Source organism: Bombus bifarius, unplaced genomic scaffold (assembly GCF_011952205.1).
Source record: "Bombus bifarius isolate JDL3187 unplaced genomic scaffold, Bbif_JDL3187 scf7180000009243, whole genome shotgun sequence".
Classification (NCBI taxonomy): domain Eukaryota; kingdom Metazoa; phylum Arthropoda; class Insecta; order Hymenoptera; family Apidae; genus Bombus; species Bombus bifarius.
In genome coordinates this window covers 2,813,236-2,831,150 of record NW_022884989.1, presented here as the reverse complement: position 1 = coordinate 2,831,150, position 17,915 = coordinate 2,813,236, and the positions used below count along the sequence as shown (strand labels likewise).

The 17,915-nt window shown below is 39.8% G+C and overlaps 1 protein-coding gene across 5 annotated transcripts in view; it reads right to left on the bottom strand.

Annotated features, from left to right (window-relative positions):
• LOC117214741 (protein unc-13 homolog B-like) overlaps nucleotides 1-17,915 on the bottom strand; it is a 371,198-nt gene that overhangs the window by 291,731 nt on the left and 61,552 nt on the right. For 3 of the 5 annotated variants that reach the window (XM_033461044.1, XM_033461046.1, XM_033461047.1), the window contains exon 6: nucleotides 11,589-11,678. The exons of the other annotated variants lie outside the window; for them this stretch is intronic. In XM_033461044.1, the coding sequence (XP_033316935.1) occupies nucleotides 11,589-11,678 (90 nt within the window). The remainder of the gene's footprint in view (nucleotides 1-11,588; nucleotides 11,679-17,915) is intronic. 5 annotated transcript variants of the gene reach the window in all.

Here is a 17,915-nt window from a genome sequence, read left to right as displayed (position 1 = left end):
TCTTTGAAAGGAAACTCGTGTTACGCGCTTACTTTGCGCATTACACGCTCCTATCCGACTGAGTATCTACACGTTGCTTGAAAGATAACCATCACCTAAGAAGATCCTCTGAATTACGCTCGAACCGATCATCGTCTAATGTTCTTGATTAATAAGTCGTAAACGCAACACGTTCGACGTTCTGAAAAGTAGTTACGTCCGTGATTACCGTAGCATGTCGCCGTCGTTGTTGCCATTGTAGCCTAATTTATCCTGAACCATAATTATATGCTACACAGGCATTCGAAGCCGTGTAAATTGACCTGCGGTCTTGCTCGCTTCAGCGGTTTATTAATATCGCATTTGAACGAAGTATGGCTGGCATCGTCCTTTAGAGATTCCATCATAAACGCGTGCGCATCGGCTGGATCTACGTAACCAGCGCTAATTCCACAGCTTAAGAACGATTTATTACGCAACCAGTTGAGTGACTCGCGTCGAAACCCTTTGGCTGACTAGCGTGCTTGAGAAAGCAAAATTACCAACTTAAACCCTAAATGAAAACTACGCGAGCGTACGCTAGAGATCAGAAGTTTCAGACCATCCCCTGCTTCCCTCTTCTTCGGTGAACTGGAAATGAATTGCTACGTGGAAGTTCGAACCGTTTCATGATCGTGGACGCAATCTCAGGGGGTGAATTTGACCTGTTAACCGAAGAGGACGAATAAACTCGTCACTCGAATTGTTCATCCCTTACGTATAATACTTTTATTTAGCGATTCCTTCGCGCAATATTTTATTTTTATTAATAATCTATTATATCATATTTGTATAAATACAAGATTGAAAATCGACTGGACTGAAATGAAACTTACTGAAATTATTGAATTAAACTCTGAAATTACTCTCTCGTTTTATGATACAGTTTAATTGGAACCCCCTTATTTTGTGCTTCTATTTAAATTCTGACTTTCTGCGCGTACTTATTTTCGTTTGAATGTTTCTACCTCAAATTGTTTACATTGCAGTTTAATTTTACAAACACACACATCTGCATAAATTAACATAGGTATCGATCGTTGAGTCAACATTATACGTATACTATAGATACTCATTTACTATACTCTAAAACGTAACAGCAAAACACATAAGCCTACAATCAGTCACGCATTCGTTAGTTTATCTAGCTATCGATAAAAATAATTTAGACGTAGTTGTTGTTCGATCGTGGAACATACGATAATATTCTAAATGTTCAATAACGTAACTGCTAGCAGTCCGGTTAAATATGAATGACAAACAGATATTTTACCTTCTTCTTTTCGTGTTCTTGTTGAATTATAAAATAGTACGACCGCTGGTTTCCATATCGTGAAAGTTTCAACATGACGATACAAGGAGAATTAAGAATTTCGATTTCGATTACCTTTCTAGCCGACTCAATTTATTTCCTTATCGTCGATAGTTAGACTCGATGTAACAAGAAAGTAACATGTGCAAGATATATTTAGTCTACCTAGTTTTACTTTGATGATTTGGCAGCAACTTATCGATTACGTACTATTTCTATCGACTACAGAGAATGTAACCTGCGAGAAAAATAGGAACAAAGTAGCAAATAAGTTATAACGTATCTACTAGAAAATATGTAACAAAAGTAGGAAAGAATCGAGAAACAAAGAAATTTCTATCTGTGCAGATTTCTAGACTCTGCCAACTTATATACGCACGTTGTATAGTCAGTAATAAGAAAATATACATAATTTTGTATAAAAATCTAAAAACGAGATTTAAATCGCGATATATGTATGTTAATGCGTTGAATGTAATGTTTATGGGCGTGTTAATGGATTACCATACATTTAGTAATAATCAGTTTAGTGAATTTAACTTGTTTCTTAGAAATACACGGTATGCGTACGTTGTATGATGAAATGTGTCCCAGTCACGCGAATATTACTTTTATTGTTGGCATTCGGGGTCGTATCTCATCAGACAAAATCGATAAAACACTCATTCAAGGAACTTAGCGTTCCGCAAACCTAGATGCGAGATAATGACGAAATCGTGAAAATCGTACTTTCTGTGTGTAAGCATAAAATTTCAAAAAGATCGAACATCCTGATTACACTGATTCATCCTAAACTCACTCTATCGAGTAAAATAGGGCATCTTTTTTTAATCTCTTTGTAGATCGCACACGTGACTGTAAGCTTAATAAAAAATATATAAAGTCATTAGATGAATAATACTTGAACTTTCTCTTTTCTCTTTTACGTTCTGCTCGTTTAATAATAAAATTGCCGATCTTTGATACGTTGCACGTAGTTGATTTAAATTTAAAGTAACCTGACAAAAATAAAAATAATATATACGTAATCTTGTTTCTGTTTCAATAACAAGTTACCAGAAATTGCACGTTTTTAGTAAGTAACAAAACAAAAAATTCGATTTTGGTCATTTTGACTAATTCGACAATTCTACGATTAACAGTGTCTCTCCTTACTTTTCGACCGCTTTGAGATAGACAACAAAGAGATAAAAATCCTGTAGAAATGGAAGGACGAAATTGAAGAGCAAAAGCACAAAATCATCAGAAGATAAACAACACCTGATCTTCGTCTTTTCTTCTCAACATTTTACCTCCTTAACAATGCTGCTTCTTAACGTTCTATCCCTTTATTAGCTGGATGATGAAGAGATAAAAATGCTGTACAAACCGAAGAATACAATGCTGAACAAAGGTCTGAAACAATGTCAAGCCTAAGACACCAGCGCCGAGATTACGTTCAATGTTAATGCGTTCCAATTATCCAGGAAAATAATCGCGTCGGCTTATCCTTAAACACGATTAAGCAAACGAACTGTTAATGAACGTTAAGGACGAAAACTGCGGAAGCCCTTCGCAAACCGAAGAGACTGTCTAAGGAATCCTAATCCCTCGGTTCTCCGCAAAAATCTCTCGTAATAATATCAGATATGTAATACGGCCGCACGAGCCCATTAAAGTCGGATTTGAAGCAAGCACAGAGTAAGGTGAAAAAAAGGAAAAGACGAGGCTGCTGGGACTAAAAAGGATGAAGAGAAGAGGAGTTGGAGTGGAAAAGCAGACAAGGGAAAGAGAAGGAGAGACGGAGAGAGAGAGAGAGAAAGACAGAAAAAGGAAACGAACTCGATGCTCTCGAGCATGACCCTGACCTACATATTTTGCATTCCACCGTTTCCTTCCGACGCTCAAACATCGAGCAGACACGTACGAATTCGCGGTTTGTCTTCTCCAACGTATACCGTCTCTTCCGGTGGCGGACCACCACTCTCTTGCTCGTCTTTCGTTCATTTCTTCTCTTTCCTTTCGTCCCTTTCCCTCGTGCAGCCGTTTCTCTGTCATATCAGCGAGGAAGGCACCGTTCGTTGTTTCTAACTTTGGTCTGGATGCAATTAAAAAAAAGGTCAAGCCCTGACAGGAGAGCGTCTCGGCAGCGCGAGTAGTTCTTTTCTTTGAGACCTCCTGGTCCCTGTTGGCGAGGCTTTCGCCGCCTCCAACCCCTTCCAACCTCTTCCCACTGTTCTGCCAACCACCCCTTTTCTTATCCCACCACGATGCCGCTTCGTGTCCCACCACCTCATCACCCCAAGTGCATCGAGGTCCTCCACCCTGGCACTGGGACGTCTCTTTAAAGTAAAGAAAAGAAAAAAAAAAAAGAAAACTCTACTGGCTGCACTTCAGCCATTCCGGTGCTCGAGCCGGGGATCAAAGTATTTTGCACTTTCCTGTCCACCGTGGTCATGCTCCCGCGAGCACAGTTTCGAGGCTCGACGCGGCGCGGCGTGTCGTGTCGCTGTCGCGATCGATCGTTCGAAATAAATGCAATGGAAGAATGCCACGCACTGGTGGAAATAGTCGGACGAACGATAACAGCTAGTCGACGATATATTGACAAACTTCGTAAGAAGGAAACAATGGAAAGAGGAAGCGTCTTACCGCAGACCGTCTTTGTCAGCCGAAACTGACTGACTCACAGAACCTCGAGTTTCTCTTTATGCCTTTCTTTAGATCGAGTCTCGTCGGCTCTACTTGTCATTGGCGGTGTGAATCTCAACGTGAAACGAATCATAAGGCAAACTGAAGGTGATGCGTAGGATTTACGTGAGAAATGTTTTTTGGATAATCCTTAAATGAAATATTCTTAGATGAAATTATGATCTTCTGACGCTAAAATGAGGTTAGAGGCTAGTATATATAGCAAAAACTTCTGGTGTTTGTTTTTTCCAAATTTGCAATGGATATCGAACTGCAGACTTGTCTTATTAAAAGCAAAGTCAATTTTGGAAATTAGAGGCAGAGCGAAATTTACATGAGATTATTCATTGTCACAAAAACGATGAAGTATCTAATCAGAAAGCAGAAAATGTCGTGTAGTCGTGATGAAGATTTCCGAAGTACGTATTTCTGTTTAAAGAAATTACCTACAACGAAAGACAAGAGGAAGACTATTCTCATAAATGCTAAGTATCATTTGCAAATCGTTAAATAGGGTCACTGATGCTTTGTTACTGTAACTCAAACAGATCTTTTATGGTCACGAAAGGGTCATCCATTGCGAGATCATCTACGATAGATCGTTTCATACGAGCTGAACGTTATTTAGAAAACCTTAGGATAAACATTTTTGTATCTCACCTACGCTTAAATTTAATTCAATCCATCGTGATTCTTAACTTAAGAATAAAAAACAGAAATAGCGCATCTCGGCCAAGCTACAGTATTTTATCGCAAACGGTTGAAAAACCAGAATAATACGATCCGCGAGGACTTAAACTCTCGCCGCTACACGTAAACGCTATTTTCAATCTCGAGTACTAAGCGATCCATCTCAATAAAATTCAGCGTAAGACAAAATACGTGAGCAACTAAGCGACTATGTTAACACCAGAACAGATCTGAACTGGAGTCGCAGAAACTTGTTACGCAAACAACACTTTCGCTTGTACGTGCAAACAGCCTCGTATCCAGCCAGCACATTCAACCATTATCCCAACTACTTTTCATCTAACCTTCGCACAAACGTACCACCCACCACCTTGCGATTCCAAACCATACCTGACTTTCGATTTTCAATGGAAAGCCACTCTGGTTAAATCGAAACTGGCTCGAGTCGAACCGTTTCTGGTTCACGATATCGAGCTTTCAATGCCTAAGAACGGTACAAAAGACGCAACGTCGGAAAACGAGCTTGACCAGCGAGTCGAACTCGATGAATACTGCTTTTACCACGCGAGAATTGCCTACCAAGAAGCCACGGCGTAAGTTAATCGAGTTAATTGAGCTCTCCGGTGGTGAAACGTCTATTTGACTTTTAAAGCAGAACTGTTACCATTGGATCTTTCGGCTGCGGTGTACGATATAATGTACATTGTTTCATCCTCCGGGTTCCAACGATGGATTAATGTGTTTCGAGCCCGGAAGAGAAAAGGCGACCCGCATACACCGCAAGTTCACGAGTCAGCCGAGCAGATATACCAGACAGAGGAAACTTTAAATCCCTGAAAAGTCGTTTTCGTTCTGCTAATCGCCAGCCGCCACCTTTACCTCCTCTAATCTCATGCTGTCTGGTTTACTCGTTAGGTTGTCTGCACGAGCCAGCTAAAAACCGTGTGATTAGTCTATCTTCGTTTGGCCAGTTTTGTCAGCGATTTTCCACACGACAAGGAAAATTAGAACAGCCGAAGAAGGAGAAACCCAGGTCACGCGTACAAGATTGCTCGAACGGTCATGGAGATAGCCCCAACGAGCATGAGACAGCCTTTCGAATGGTTAGAAAAGAGTGCAGCATAGAGCGTGGAGCTAATTTCGGTGCAGCTGAATTTACCGCGCACGAACAATCGACAAAGTTTGCGCCAGGTCCCTGTTCCATCTGGTTTTCGAGTTACAACTGTTTTTCTGGCGTAATAGTCATCTGCGCGATTCGCCGGAAAAGTGGCGAAGATTATAATGACGGTTGACGCCACCCGTGAGATTTCATTATACGCTTTTACCTACTTTTTGAACGAACTAGTTCTGAAACGGTTTAGGCTCGCTTTGAAACTCGTAACGGAGATTAAACGCATCGACAACCTTGGAAGCTGTTTTCTTGATATTTTTGATAAAAAGAGGCAAAATTGCTCGTAATTAATTTATCATAAATCCTTGGGAATTCTTCCATATCCCTTTGATTTTAATTTTATTCGTGTGAGCTCAAATTTCAAGAACCTCGACATCTCCCGTGTTTTATACAATTTATTGAACTATACGACACTCTGTCAGGTAAGTTTCGGCAACTACATCGATACATCTCGATAATCGAGCTCCGATTAAACACATTTTGAATCGACACGAGCCCTACTACTATCGAACATAGATGCAATTTTGATCATTTCGAAAGAATATGAACGTCTTTTACTCGGCGTTCTCAAGGAACATATTCGTGCCTTAGAAAACTTGTAAAACCCGATGATCAAAGGTCGCACAAGTATCTTACAGATTTTAAGCAACGATTAACCAACGATAAACCCTGTAGAACACTAAAATTACGGAGGTGTGTAAGGTTTCTGCGTCGTATACTTGCATGGCCCACTTTATGCAAACTGCATGAATTTAAAAAACCCGCCCAGAACTTCCTCGTTGGCCTTCCACCGTCCGTCCCCATCTGCCACTTAAAACTCTAAAGTCACGCTAGAGGGAGAGAAATTAGAATCTTTAGGGTGCTATTAGATAGTTTTAAACCGTCATGGCCTCTTGAGGTTCCGCAAGGTAAAGATACCTCGCATCCTCTATTCTTCTAACACTTACTACTTCCATTTTCTCTGTTTGCCATTTGATTACTCTTTCTCTTCCTATCTGCTCTGCCCATTTAATTATTCCTCCTGCTTTTTTTTCTAATTATCACTCTCAAGAGACGTTTTAAAACTAGGAAAACTAGGACTTCCGTTTTTAATAATAATTAACTGAACGCACAAAGCCTCAGTCAACCAAGTTTGGTAGAAACAGTTTTTCCAGTTTAAAATTACAATCTTGTTTTGAAAATATTTCCACATATTTGATTAAGAGAGCCATTCGAACGGACGTAACTGGTAAAATTGATGAATATAAATCAATTTCAATAGAAATGTTTTTTACTGTAAAGCTTTTCGAAATATATCGTTTCTGCCATTTCCAATGATAATTTAATTCATGGATTTAAACCAATAGACTAACAAAACACTCGATTATATTCGTTTTCGTCGTGATACGAATCCTTCTTTCAAGCAACGTGTACGATTTCTCGAGCTTCTCAAGGATTGAAACGAAACGGTGTCTCGTCGGAGCGATATTTTCCTTCGACAGGATTATTTTCTAAACCAAGATTCATACGTGATTGTAAAAATAGCCTCGCTTTTCGAAAGAGTAACGCGAACCTAACAATAACGACATATTTTACGGCGGACTAAAATAACCGTTTGCCCCGATATTTGTGCTCTTTAATTATTACAAGATACCCTTTCTTATCGTAAGACGCCAACGGACGAGCAAAATACAACGTTCACGATGCTAGTTCATGCGTGAATAAAAAATTCTAGTCTAAAAGGTTTGCCATTCTAATCGAATCCATTAGAAGCATATACATATATTATATAGTTACGTTATATTATATATGTATATGTATATAATATATCGAATAAAAGTAGAACGTGTCATCGATCAGTTGGCGAAAAACGCGTGTTCGACGTTTCCGTCTGACAAAATCGTACGTCGTGATGTCGATAAAAATAATCGCAATGTATAGTTCGTGTAGCAAACAAAGGAGCAAGAAAAAGAATCGAAGGTAAAGGAGACAAAACGTCTACGGGCAATTGGTAACTGATTACAGTGTCGCAGCCATAGCTCGATGTATCTGCAGGTACCCTCTTTCATATTTGTACATTTCAAAAGAAGACAAGTTTTGCATCAAATAGACGGTTTTTCACTAACGCTGTAAGTATGACAGCTTCTCGAAGCGGAAAAGATCCCTTCTATTTCTCTACGATCTTTGCGCGTATCATTTTAAATCTATCTTTAATTTCATACTTGATTCAATTAATTTTTATTGATCTTTTCTTTTTTTTTTTCTTTTTTTCTTTTTGCTTTAATAATCCACATTCCCCCCTCCCCCTCTTGTGCTATCGCCGCGCCACTGCGTGCACGTGCGATTATGGTGCTTCCAAAGTGAATTTGTGCTGAAACGAAAGTTATGCACGAAAGGGGGAAAAACTCCCGAGAGTTTTGTCCTCAGTCGATTCAACTTAATATCGACCAATTGAACAGAAGTTGCTCATCCATCGTTCATATCTCTCCGCGGCGTTGATTCGGACAGAACGATCGAAATATCAGTTTTTTTTTTTTTTTTTAACTCTGTATAGACATAACCGATCGAACTATTGTGGATCTACGAACACTTGGGAGAGTGTACAAACCAAAACTAATTTAATTAACATATCCTCGAAAATTAAAATAATCAAATATCGTCTCCTACGCGTTAAACAATCGTGAATTAAGGGATGCGTAAAAATGGAACAAATATATAGGAACTGACATCTTTTCTACTTCATCATTCACCGTATCACGAATACGAAATAGCGGAATTACTAATTAAGGAACCGATTTCCGCGGCCGACATGTCCAAGGAAAAGTGATTTCCTTTTCTTTTATCTCTCATCGCAACTTATTACTACATTTAACCTATAAAAATACTTCCTATAGGCTATCAAACGAAGTTCTCTTTCACTACGTGCTTCACTCAACAACACGGTGCTGTCTCTCAAAAGGCACGCAACGTTCGGTTACTACGTCGAACCGGTGTGTGCTCTAAAAATCAACTTTCCGAACGAATGGAGAATAAAGTAGAATCAAAAGCAACAAAATAGCCCGGGAGGCAGCCGGTGGACGACTCGTCACGATGGCCGTTCCTCCCGTTCTCTTCGCGAAGCAGAGAAAGTGGCGACAACGAGAAAACGTCGTCGCGTCGTCGCGATCTCGCTCGCGACGACATTCGACAGAAAAGACAGAAGACAGACAGACAGACAGACAGAGAGAAAAACAGTGAGGCAGAGAGAAACGTAAGAATAAAAACAGAGAGAAATAGAGGGAAAGAAAGAGAACGAGAGAGAGAGAGAGAGAAAAGGGAAGAGAGAAACAGAGAGACAGACAGAGAAAAAAGGACCTCAAAAGCAGAAACGTCGAAAATTCGCAAATCCACGGTTTCCTTGATTTAATTCGCACACGCATACGCCAATCTGACACGTACGTGTCACGTGAAAAACATAGCTTGTTTTGGAAAGAATGCTGTGCATGTTACATGTTTGCTTACGTATGTGTGTACGTGTGCGTCGACATGAGTCCTTTTTTCTGAAAGCTGCGACGATTGCTCGGTTCGTATCACAGGTGTGTGTGTGTGTGTGTGCAGGCTCGATAAACGATAAAGGATAATAGAAAATAATGGGAAGGAGTATCGGTTCGTCGATATCTTGCCACCGGTGATTTTCGCGGTTGAAAACTTCCTCCCGGCCTTATCACTCCGGTCCTATAGGTAACGCGACCATGCCGTTGATAGAATAATTAAAGTCGTTTAATCAATGATCAAAATACACCGGTAACGACCGAAACGAGTTTCAATGGCGTGACTTATCCACCGAACTCCAACCAGCCTGTACAACGAGCATGTATACACGCGGTATAACTCAAAGGTCTACCCTCTACAATTAAGTTAATGAAACACGATCGAAGGGTGGGCGAATATACAAAACCGTGAAACACCCCTGAGACCGGAATTGAGGGGGAAAAAATACTAAAAAGGAAAGAAACGGAAAAGGGTGGTAAAAGAGAACGGAAGGAAAAAATGTACGTCACGGGAAACGGGGAAAGTGTGTCATTTCGACATTTAAAATAATCTCGCAACCGATGAGAACTCGGATCTCTTTTTCTCTCTCTCTCTCTCTCTCTCTCTCTCTCTCTCTCTCACTCTCTCGTCGATCAATCGAGCCAACGGGCGGAGGGGTTAACCGTATTTATGTAATATCTGAAAGTACGTTTAATAATTTTGTAAAAATATTAAACGGAGACGTTGCATCGAGAACGCTTAATGGAATTCCATAATTCAATCGGGGATTTCTCCATCGAATATAATTTAAAGCCGGAAATTCCTTTTTCGATAAGTCAACTCTCGGTATCGACTCGTCCTGGAGTTAAGCTTCCTCCCATTTTCTTCCACCGACGCGTTAGAAAAATCGCCGCCTTCCATTCCACGTCACCTTTATTTTCTTCTTTTCTAAACATCTCATTTACGTACAGCGGTTGGCGAAAATGTCTGCACACTTATGGAAACTTACTGTATACATATTACACAAAACCGTTTGAAATTTCATTAGCACTGTAACGAGACAGCACTATCTAGATCATATTGGTGGAGCCAGTTTGAACATGTTCATCGACGTATGTAGAAATTACAAAATATTTATTACAGATATATACGTAATGAAAAAATTAGCATATAGCGTGTTTTTGTATAAAACGCATACGATATGGACATAAACTTTCCGATGGTTCAAACATTTTCGCGAGCCAGTGTATATCGCGATCTTAAATTTTCGTCGAGTCCTTCGTTAGATTAGCTTTGGCTCTAATTAATCCGCGTACATTTCCTAACCGAATGCTTTTCGTTACCACTCGACGCAAACTTGCGGACTTTTACAAGTGTTTACTCTAAAAGTACACGACCGAAATACCGTGGCTTCGTGCTTGTAGTTGAATCGAACGCAGCTACCTCTTAATCGTTACGGTTAAAGTTGAACGTAGTTTGCAAAACGCGTCTCGATTTACGCTGAAACGTCTCGGTCGATTTTCTTCCTCCCTTGGATGGGAGGCAACGCGTAACGCGGTTGATTATCGACGATGGATTTCTTCGGCATGCTCGTCGCTCGATAATATTTAAAGCGGTTTTCGATATCCGGCGAACCGATCAATCGTCGCGGAGCGCTTGACGAGCGGCGCTCCGTCTCTGAAATGGAATATACGAGGGGAAGAAGAATAGAGAAAAAGAAAGAGTGGGTGTAAAATTAGAATCGTAGTAGAAAACTCAGGTGCAGTGGCTGACGAGCAAGAAGGGGGTTACGTATCGCTAATTACGTACAAACAGCGTGGATTCTTATTTCTCGTGGATCGTGTGCGCGTTTCATTGGTTTCGAAACCTTGCGCTGTAAGCGTTCCAGCGCTAACAAATGTAAACGCAAATCGACGAAAATGTAATAAACGAAATCGCGTAAAATCACGACGCGTTATATAATAAAGCAAGGAAATGTAACGCAATGATCTTCGCGAATGGAAACACGCCAAGATTACGTGTATGCCTACTACGTTTTGAGAGAAAGGCGAACAAAAATCCGTGTGTTTCGTACCGTGGTTCGACGCACGATCGACGAGAAATCCACATCGTGTGGAAGTCAGATGCATTGGTCAGAAAAACCAGGATATTAAAAGCGAAACGAAGATCTCGGGATCAAGGACGATCCTGAAGTCAGGACGGTCCTACGATCAGGACCAAGGATCTTGACGAGGGTACCTGAGCCACACATGGGCCGGGCTGCTCGCAACTGCATTGCCGTTTCACTCGTTAGCAGGGCTTTCCATCTCGTTCGTTGTTCGCATTTTCCTGATTGGTCAGAGACTGATCAGACTGAAGATCGGCCGTGCATGATCCGATTAGCGATCATGTCCTAATTTTTCAGCCCTTCAACGTTTGAGATCCATCGCCTACCAGCGATTACCAAAGATGATATGTTCAACGATTTCTATTATACTTCGATTAGAATGAATTTTCATTTCAAACTATTCGTATGCAGTTATTTTACTTACACGATGGAAAAGAGTTTAAATCCCGTTTCATTATTTTTCGTTTCTATTCCAAGATCGTTCTATCATCTTAGACGAACGATTTGTTTTGGAAAGAAAACATAAAATAATTCAAGGAAAACAATCCTTCCTTTGTTTCTTTGATTTAAGAAGATGTTGATAACCGTTGCTTTGAGCGATTATCCCTTTGTTTGCGAATGGCTATAGCGCACCGATTTGCATGATTTATGATATACTATGGCACAAAGTCAGAATCCAAAGAATCAATAATAAATCGAGCTGGATACAGAGAAACAATGAAACTTTCAATTTGTTGCCAATATTCCACCCCGCGTTATTTCGATCCAGCACCGTATACGGCAATTTCTTAGTAAGAACAAGGTAGAAAGAGGTTAGCGTGTATAGAAATTTTCTATCTACATATCTATACCATTAGAATCTATACGACGAGACGTACTTCCCAATATCTATCTTTGTACTTGCCTGTCTTTACCGCCTCTCTTAGAACAGTTAATTGAGCACATCACAAATGGCATTTATAACAGCTTTCCTTAACGCTCTTTATATTAAGTTACTAGTTTAAATAATTACTATAAAACTGACAGTATTGACAATACTAATTACTAACATTTGGTGTCCATGTTCGCTAGTACGATTACAGTGAAATCTTTTATCTTCAGAGTCGGAGATCTCTTACACGATCTCTCAGACTACCACACGTCACGCTCCGATCTCTCAGATTTAACGTGACCTTTATACAACGTTAAAATACGTAAGCAATTTTACGAAAATTCCCTAAAATGGGAATGTTGAAAAAAAAGTTAAAAAAGCTCTTTGACTTACAATTATTTTACGATACAGTAACCAAAATCTGTACTTATCTCGCTGAGGTCAAGAAAAATCCTATTACATCGTATGACACCCTTACGAAGATACGGAGAACTCAAAGGACAATCAGTTTATTTTTCAGACTTTCGTCAGAAACAATTTATGCCATGCTTAATACCATCCGGAAATTAAAACAACGCATCGTACGCGTCGATAAGAACGAATGAACGTGTTAATCCACGTTTCGTGTGTAATTAAACTTTCTGCCTCTATCGTCCATCGCGCAATTTTTCTCTTCGTAACGTATCTTGGCTCCGGTGCCAACGATACTATTGAACATTCGCTTTATCGCGAGAAGCTGGTACATCGTGGCCGATAGTCATCTTACTTTTTCATCGTCGTGAGCGCGTATCCCTCCAACATATCGATACTTTGCTCGATAAACAGACTCTTTCGATTTCGTTGATCGTATCACGCAGCTATCCTTTATCTGTTCTCTGATACTGATTCTCTCTCTCTCTTTGTGCAACGAAACGATACGGAGCAGCAAGGAAGAACGAACGAAACGTGATCGGATCGATCTTGCTCTCGGTAGACAGAAGGTTCACGAGCGAGTAAGAACCATCAGGGGGATCAAGGAGCGAGACAAACAAACGGGAAGATACGGGAGAAAAGAGGGTGGAAGAGGAACGGTTCGGTTGTTTCGCGAGAGAAGATCTTATCCTCGCGTTGCGTCCTGGGAATCCGAAATAACAGCCGCGATTCGAGGAGAACTAGCGCGAATCCGGCAACTGAATAGTGAATTTCAAAAGTACGATCCGAGTGGCCAAGCAGCCGAAATAATTGCCAACGCAGCGTTGGGTTGAGTTTAGATTGCGTGGATGCGGTCGATTGCGTGTGGTAGAATTTTAAATATTTATATTTTATTTATTTATATAACGATTTTAAATATGCATATTTTTAAATATGAGAGAGCACATGGACGACTTTAAAGGAACATACACATAGGTAGTCGTTCTTCTTCTTTTAAATCGGTATAATTTATTTTTCGATTTAGTAGTAGGAAAGATTTAGTTTCATTTGAAATAGTACTATGTATTATTACTTTAACTGTCTATGTCGTTCTTTGATTCCTCTAACAAATAACACTGTTAAATATTATTTTGTCGAGTCATATTGGATTCTCGTTCTTTTTTTCATTTTCGTATCAATCAACTGTCTTTGATCGATGTTGGTTGTATGTAAAGAATAAGCAATCAATCATTTAGTACGTGATTTTCAAGAGCTGAAATTATATGGTAGTATAAAGTAATTGACTTGAGTTTGGAAATTCATAGAGATTCTGATCAGTTTGTCAATAATTAAGCGATATGCTCTGATATTCAATTGATAATATAATTCTTTCGTGTTACTGTTATACGCTGTTCGATGCTGTTTTAGAAAAATATAGTTAGATAGTAAAAAATTTCTCTCACGTTTTCGTCAATAAATTCGGTCTAAAATTCCGTTACAATGCATTGCAGCGTACAGCTACAATAGAAAGATATTGTAGTATACTAAATCTGACATTAAAGACTACGATCTAGGTCGTAACAAACGCTTAATTAACGTAAATTTGCAAATCCCGCCGAGAATAGAGAAAATTTCCTTCATTTGTGAAAGCTAATTAGAGGCACAAACTACGACTTCGTCTAACTTGTCTATGGAGCAATTCGAAGCAGACGGAGGATTCTTTTAAAGTACACGTAATTAGACACTACAAACATTTGAAAACTCTGTTGAAATATGAAGTGGATACGAAAAGCATTCTACGCAGAACGACGAGAGGAAAACTCCACCTTCCAAACAACTTCCACCTTTATCGCATTTTATCTTGGCGATTTTAACCTACGCTGGTGTACCAACATTTGCGTAAAAAAATATGTAAGTATAAAAAAGGAGTTAAATACGTCTATATTTATAATACAAGTTTGTAAACACATGCAATCGCACAATGAATGTAAATTTTTTATGAAAAATAATTAATGCCGTGTAGGCAGAAAATTTGCTATGCTATCGTAATCGTAACAAAGCAACTGTATTTTCCATCTTTACGCCGTAATTTTATCGGTGATCAATCATTCTCTCGACAACAAAGAGAAGAAAATAGAGAAAAACATAACACCATGGTAATTAAATTACGTATTCTCGGTCGTTAAAATTCTTCTCCTCGACGAGCTTAATATTCAAAACGAAGGATCACCGCGTTGCCCCGCACCGCGCCAAGCGTTTTCAGCGTACGAGCAAGCGCCAACAAAAAGTACGCGAAAGAAACGATGGAACAGCGTGCAGCATTCGGCGGAATTCCATTAAACTAGTTGACGTGGACTGAGAAACGGAAGGAACACGCAGAGGGAAAACGCGAGAAGGAGGGAGAGAAACAAGGAGAGACGAGCCAAGAGAGAAAGCGGGAAAGAACGAGGAGAGGAAAAAAGGGAAAAGGAGCGCTGGGTGAAACGTCAGCTTTCGTTGCCGGTAGGTTTATTATAAACGGCCTCGTTTTCTTCGTTTCGCAACACGGTCAAGTGGAGCATCGCGTGGTGAAAAATAATTTGCGCCTCTGCGTCGAGAAAGCTACTGCCACAACTGAACCGAGGTTCTTTCCAAACTAAGAGAAACGGAAGGAAAATTTCGTCATCGCGAAACGACGATCGCGCACGAATTATTCGCGAATCGGTCGTGAAATCGGTCGACAATCCCTCGTTGTCCGGTTTGTCGGTGTAAATTTAAAAAGGCGCGTTGATGAAAAAAGTTTCGGCGATCAACGAACCGCGACGCAACTTTTTTAACGAGTCATCGAAGTATCGCGCGCTCCCACGACCGCCAATATGAATATAATAGCGTTTCGAGCGCGCTCGAAACTTTCCGTGAGCGATGTAAAATAATTGAAAATTTTTCGTCAAACGTATTTCGATGGAGGCGCGGATCGATCGCGGGTAAAGACGTGAGACGAGACTAATTTAAAACGATGAATATAGTTCTTGAAATTGAACGTTGCGCAAAAGTGGAAAATAAATATCGCGATAGAGAAAATCCTATGTATGTGCTTCCGACTGAAAGAGAAAAAAAGGAGTCGTTTATACTTTTTATATACTTACTACTTATACCATTATACTTATACCATTTGTTATACTTTTGAACATTGGGAAAAACTTTCAAACAACGTTACGCTGTATCTTCAACAATCTTTTGGAACCAACATTTTTTAATAATCGTTATAGATAAATCGGTTGGTGTAGAAATGATATAAAATAAAATACAATAATAGAAATATCATTTATCAAGAGATGTTTCTTTCAAATGCAAACATTTCTATACAATCTATAGGGGTTTCTTATCCTCGATCGTTTATAAAAGTTAAGAAATTGGAGCCGGTGAAAGAACCACGACTGAATCGTAACGTGTCGTTAACCCTGTTTCGAGAGAACCAAGGATCGATAGTAATGGATCGTTGATGTGCCGGTGACCGGGCAATGTATGAAAGCATGCTACTTTCAGAAGAGAAGAACCGAACGAGCCCTCTATCCATCCCCTGAGAATAAAAAGTTCGATGAAAGCCACAGCGCACTTGCTACATTCTTATGCAAAAGTCGTAAAAACGGTAGACTTGTTGCTAGGAGAATGGCGTCAAAATGCCGAAAACAAATAACGTACGTACTATTGAAAAGCTGGAAGATCGTGGTCGTAAAGTTACGATTGCACTGCTACCGATACTGTATACCTCGATTGTTCTTCGACAGTACGCGTATCGATCCACTATCGTACTATGTAAACTTATTTCTTCTTTATGCATGTACGCTACGTTACGCTACGTACTGAAATAATATGATCATTGAAGAAATATGAATAACGAAATGCTATTTATAGCATTCGTTTTACTTATGTTTACTTTTCCCTTTTCTTTCCTTTCTCGCACTCGATAAGATTAATCTTGCTCGACTTTGCGTTTGTTAACGAGAGTTCGCGTGAGTGGAATTTGCTTCTTGGCAATTATTCCCTGAGATTTGATTGCTTAGATCGAGGCAGCGACGTTCGAGAAATAGGCTACGCGAGATACAAAAGAAAGAATACCGCTGCAGAAGGCTATCTACTACCTAGGCAATTGCAAGAATTAATTTCCGCCGACTCTTGCAGAGAATGTCTTCTCCTTACTTATAAGATTCTTCGAAGCACCGTTATTCCGTCTTAAAGATTCTAAAAGTGCTCCTATCTTTTCTACACTCGAACTTTGAACACTTTCCGTTTGCAAAATTACCTTCAAAATTCATTCTTTGTTTCTAATTAGAAAAATTTACAAATTACTGAGCTTCAAAGAAAGAAAAACAAAATTCATCCACAGTGCAGGAGAACGACGAGAAAGTCAATTTCGCTCGTGAAATCGCTATCTAAATTTGTTATCTTCTATCTTTCTTCAAAATTGTTTACGTTTTCCACACACGGGCCCGTTTCTCCAAAAATACCAGTTATCTGTTGCTCTAAATCAGTCGAAGTTATGCTCGTTGCCCATAGAAAGCCAGATTTACATTTTTTCGCAGTTATTCAGCGCCTTGCTATAAATAATGCATGTTTCTCGCATTGCGTTACATACGGATCAGATCGACGCGTGTATGCAATCATTTGTGGCAGCAATACCGTTCTTTCTGTCACGGAATTCCTCCTGGCCTGTACTTTAATATCGATCGTTCGAGATTAACAAGCCTGGAACGAAGAAAGATCGTAAACAAACCATTTTAAACTCATCAAAACTTCTTACGATTCTTTCCTTTTATCGAGCTTATTAACGGTGTTAGCTCGCATCCAGGTTTAGTAATACATTTTTAGTAATTAATTTTTAACGATGCTAGATCCGACGCGTTGAAACCTCGTTTCGTGCCTTGTGCACGACTTCCTATGTAGCGTGTTTCGACCGTGTTTTATCGCCAGCGAAATCAAGAATATAAGCCGGCGAGAATCGTTTCACGTCCGCGTTAATTTTTCAGAAAGGCGGCCGAACAACGGAACAACGATTGTTACAAAGGCCAGCAGAAAGTGGCAAAAGTTCGCGCGGGAGATACGAAACTTGGCGAATCTTTCCTATTTTCATCCACGTGCATTATAACCATATACTTTCCTTGATAACACGTAAGTACATAGAAGCATTTTCGTAAGTGTTAGGGCACAAACAAAGGAA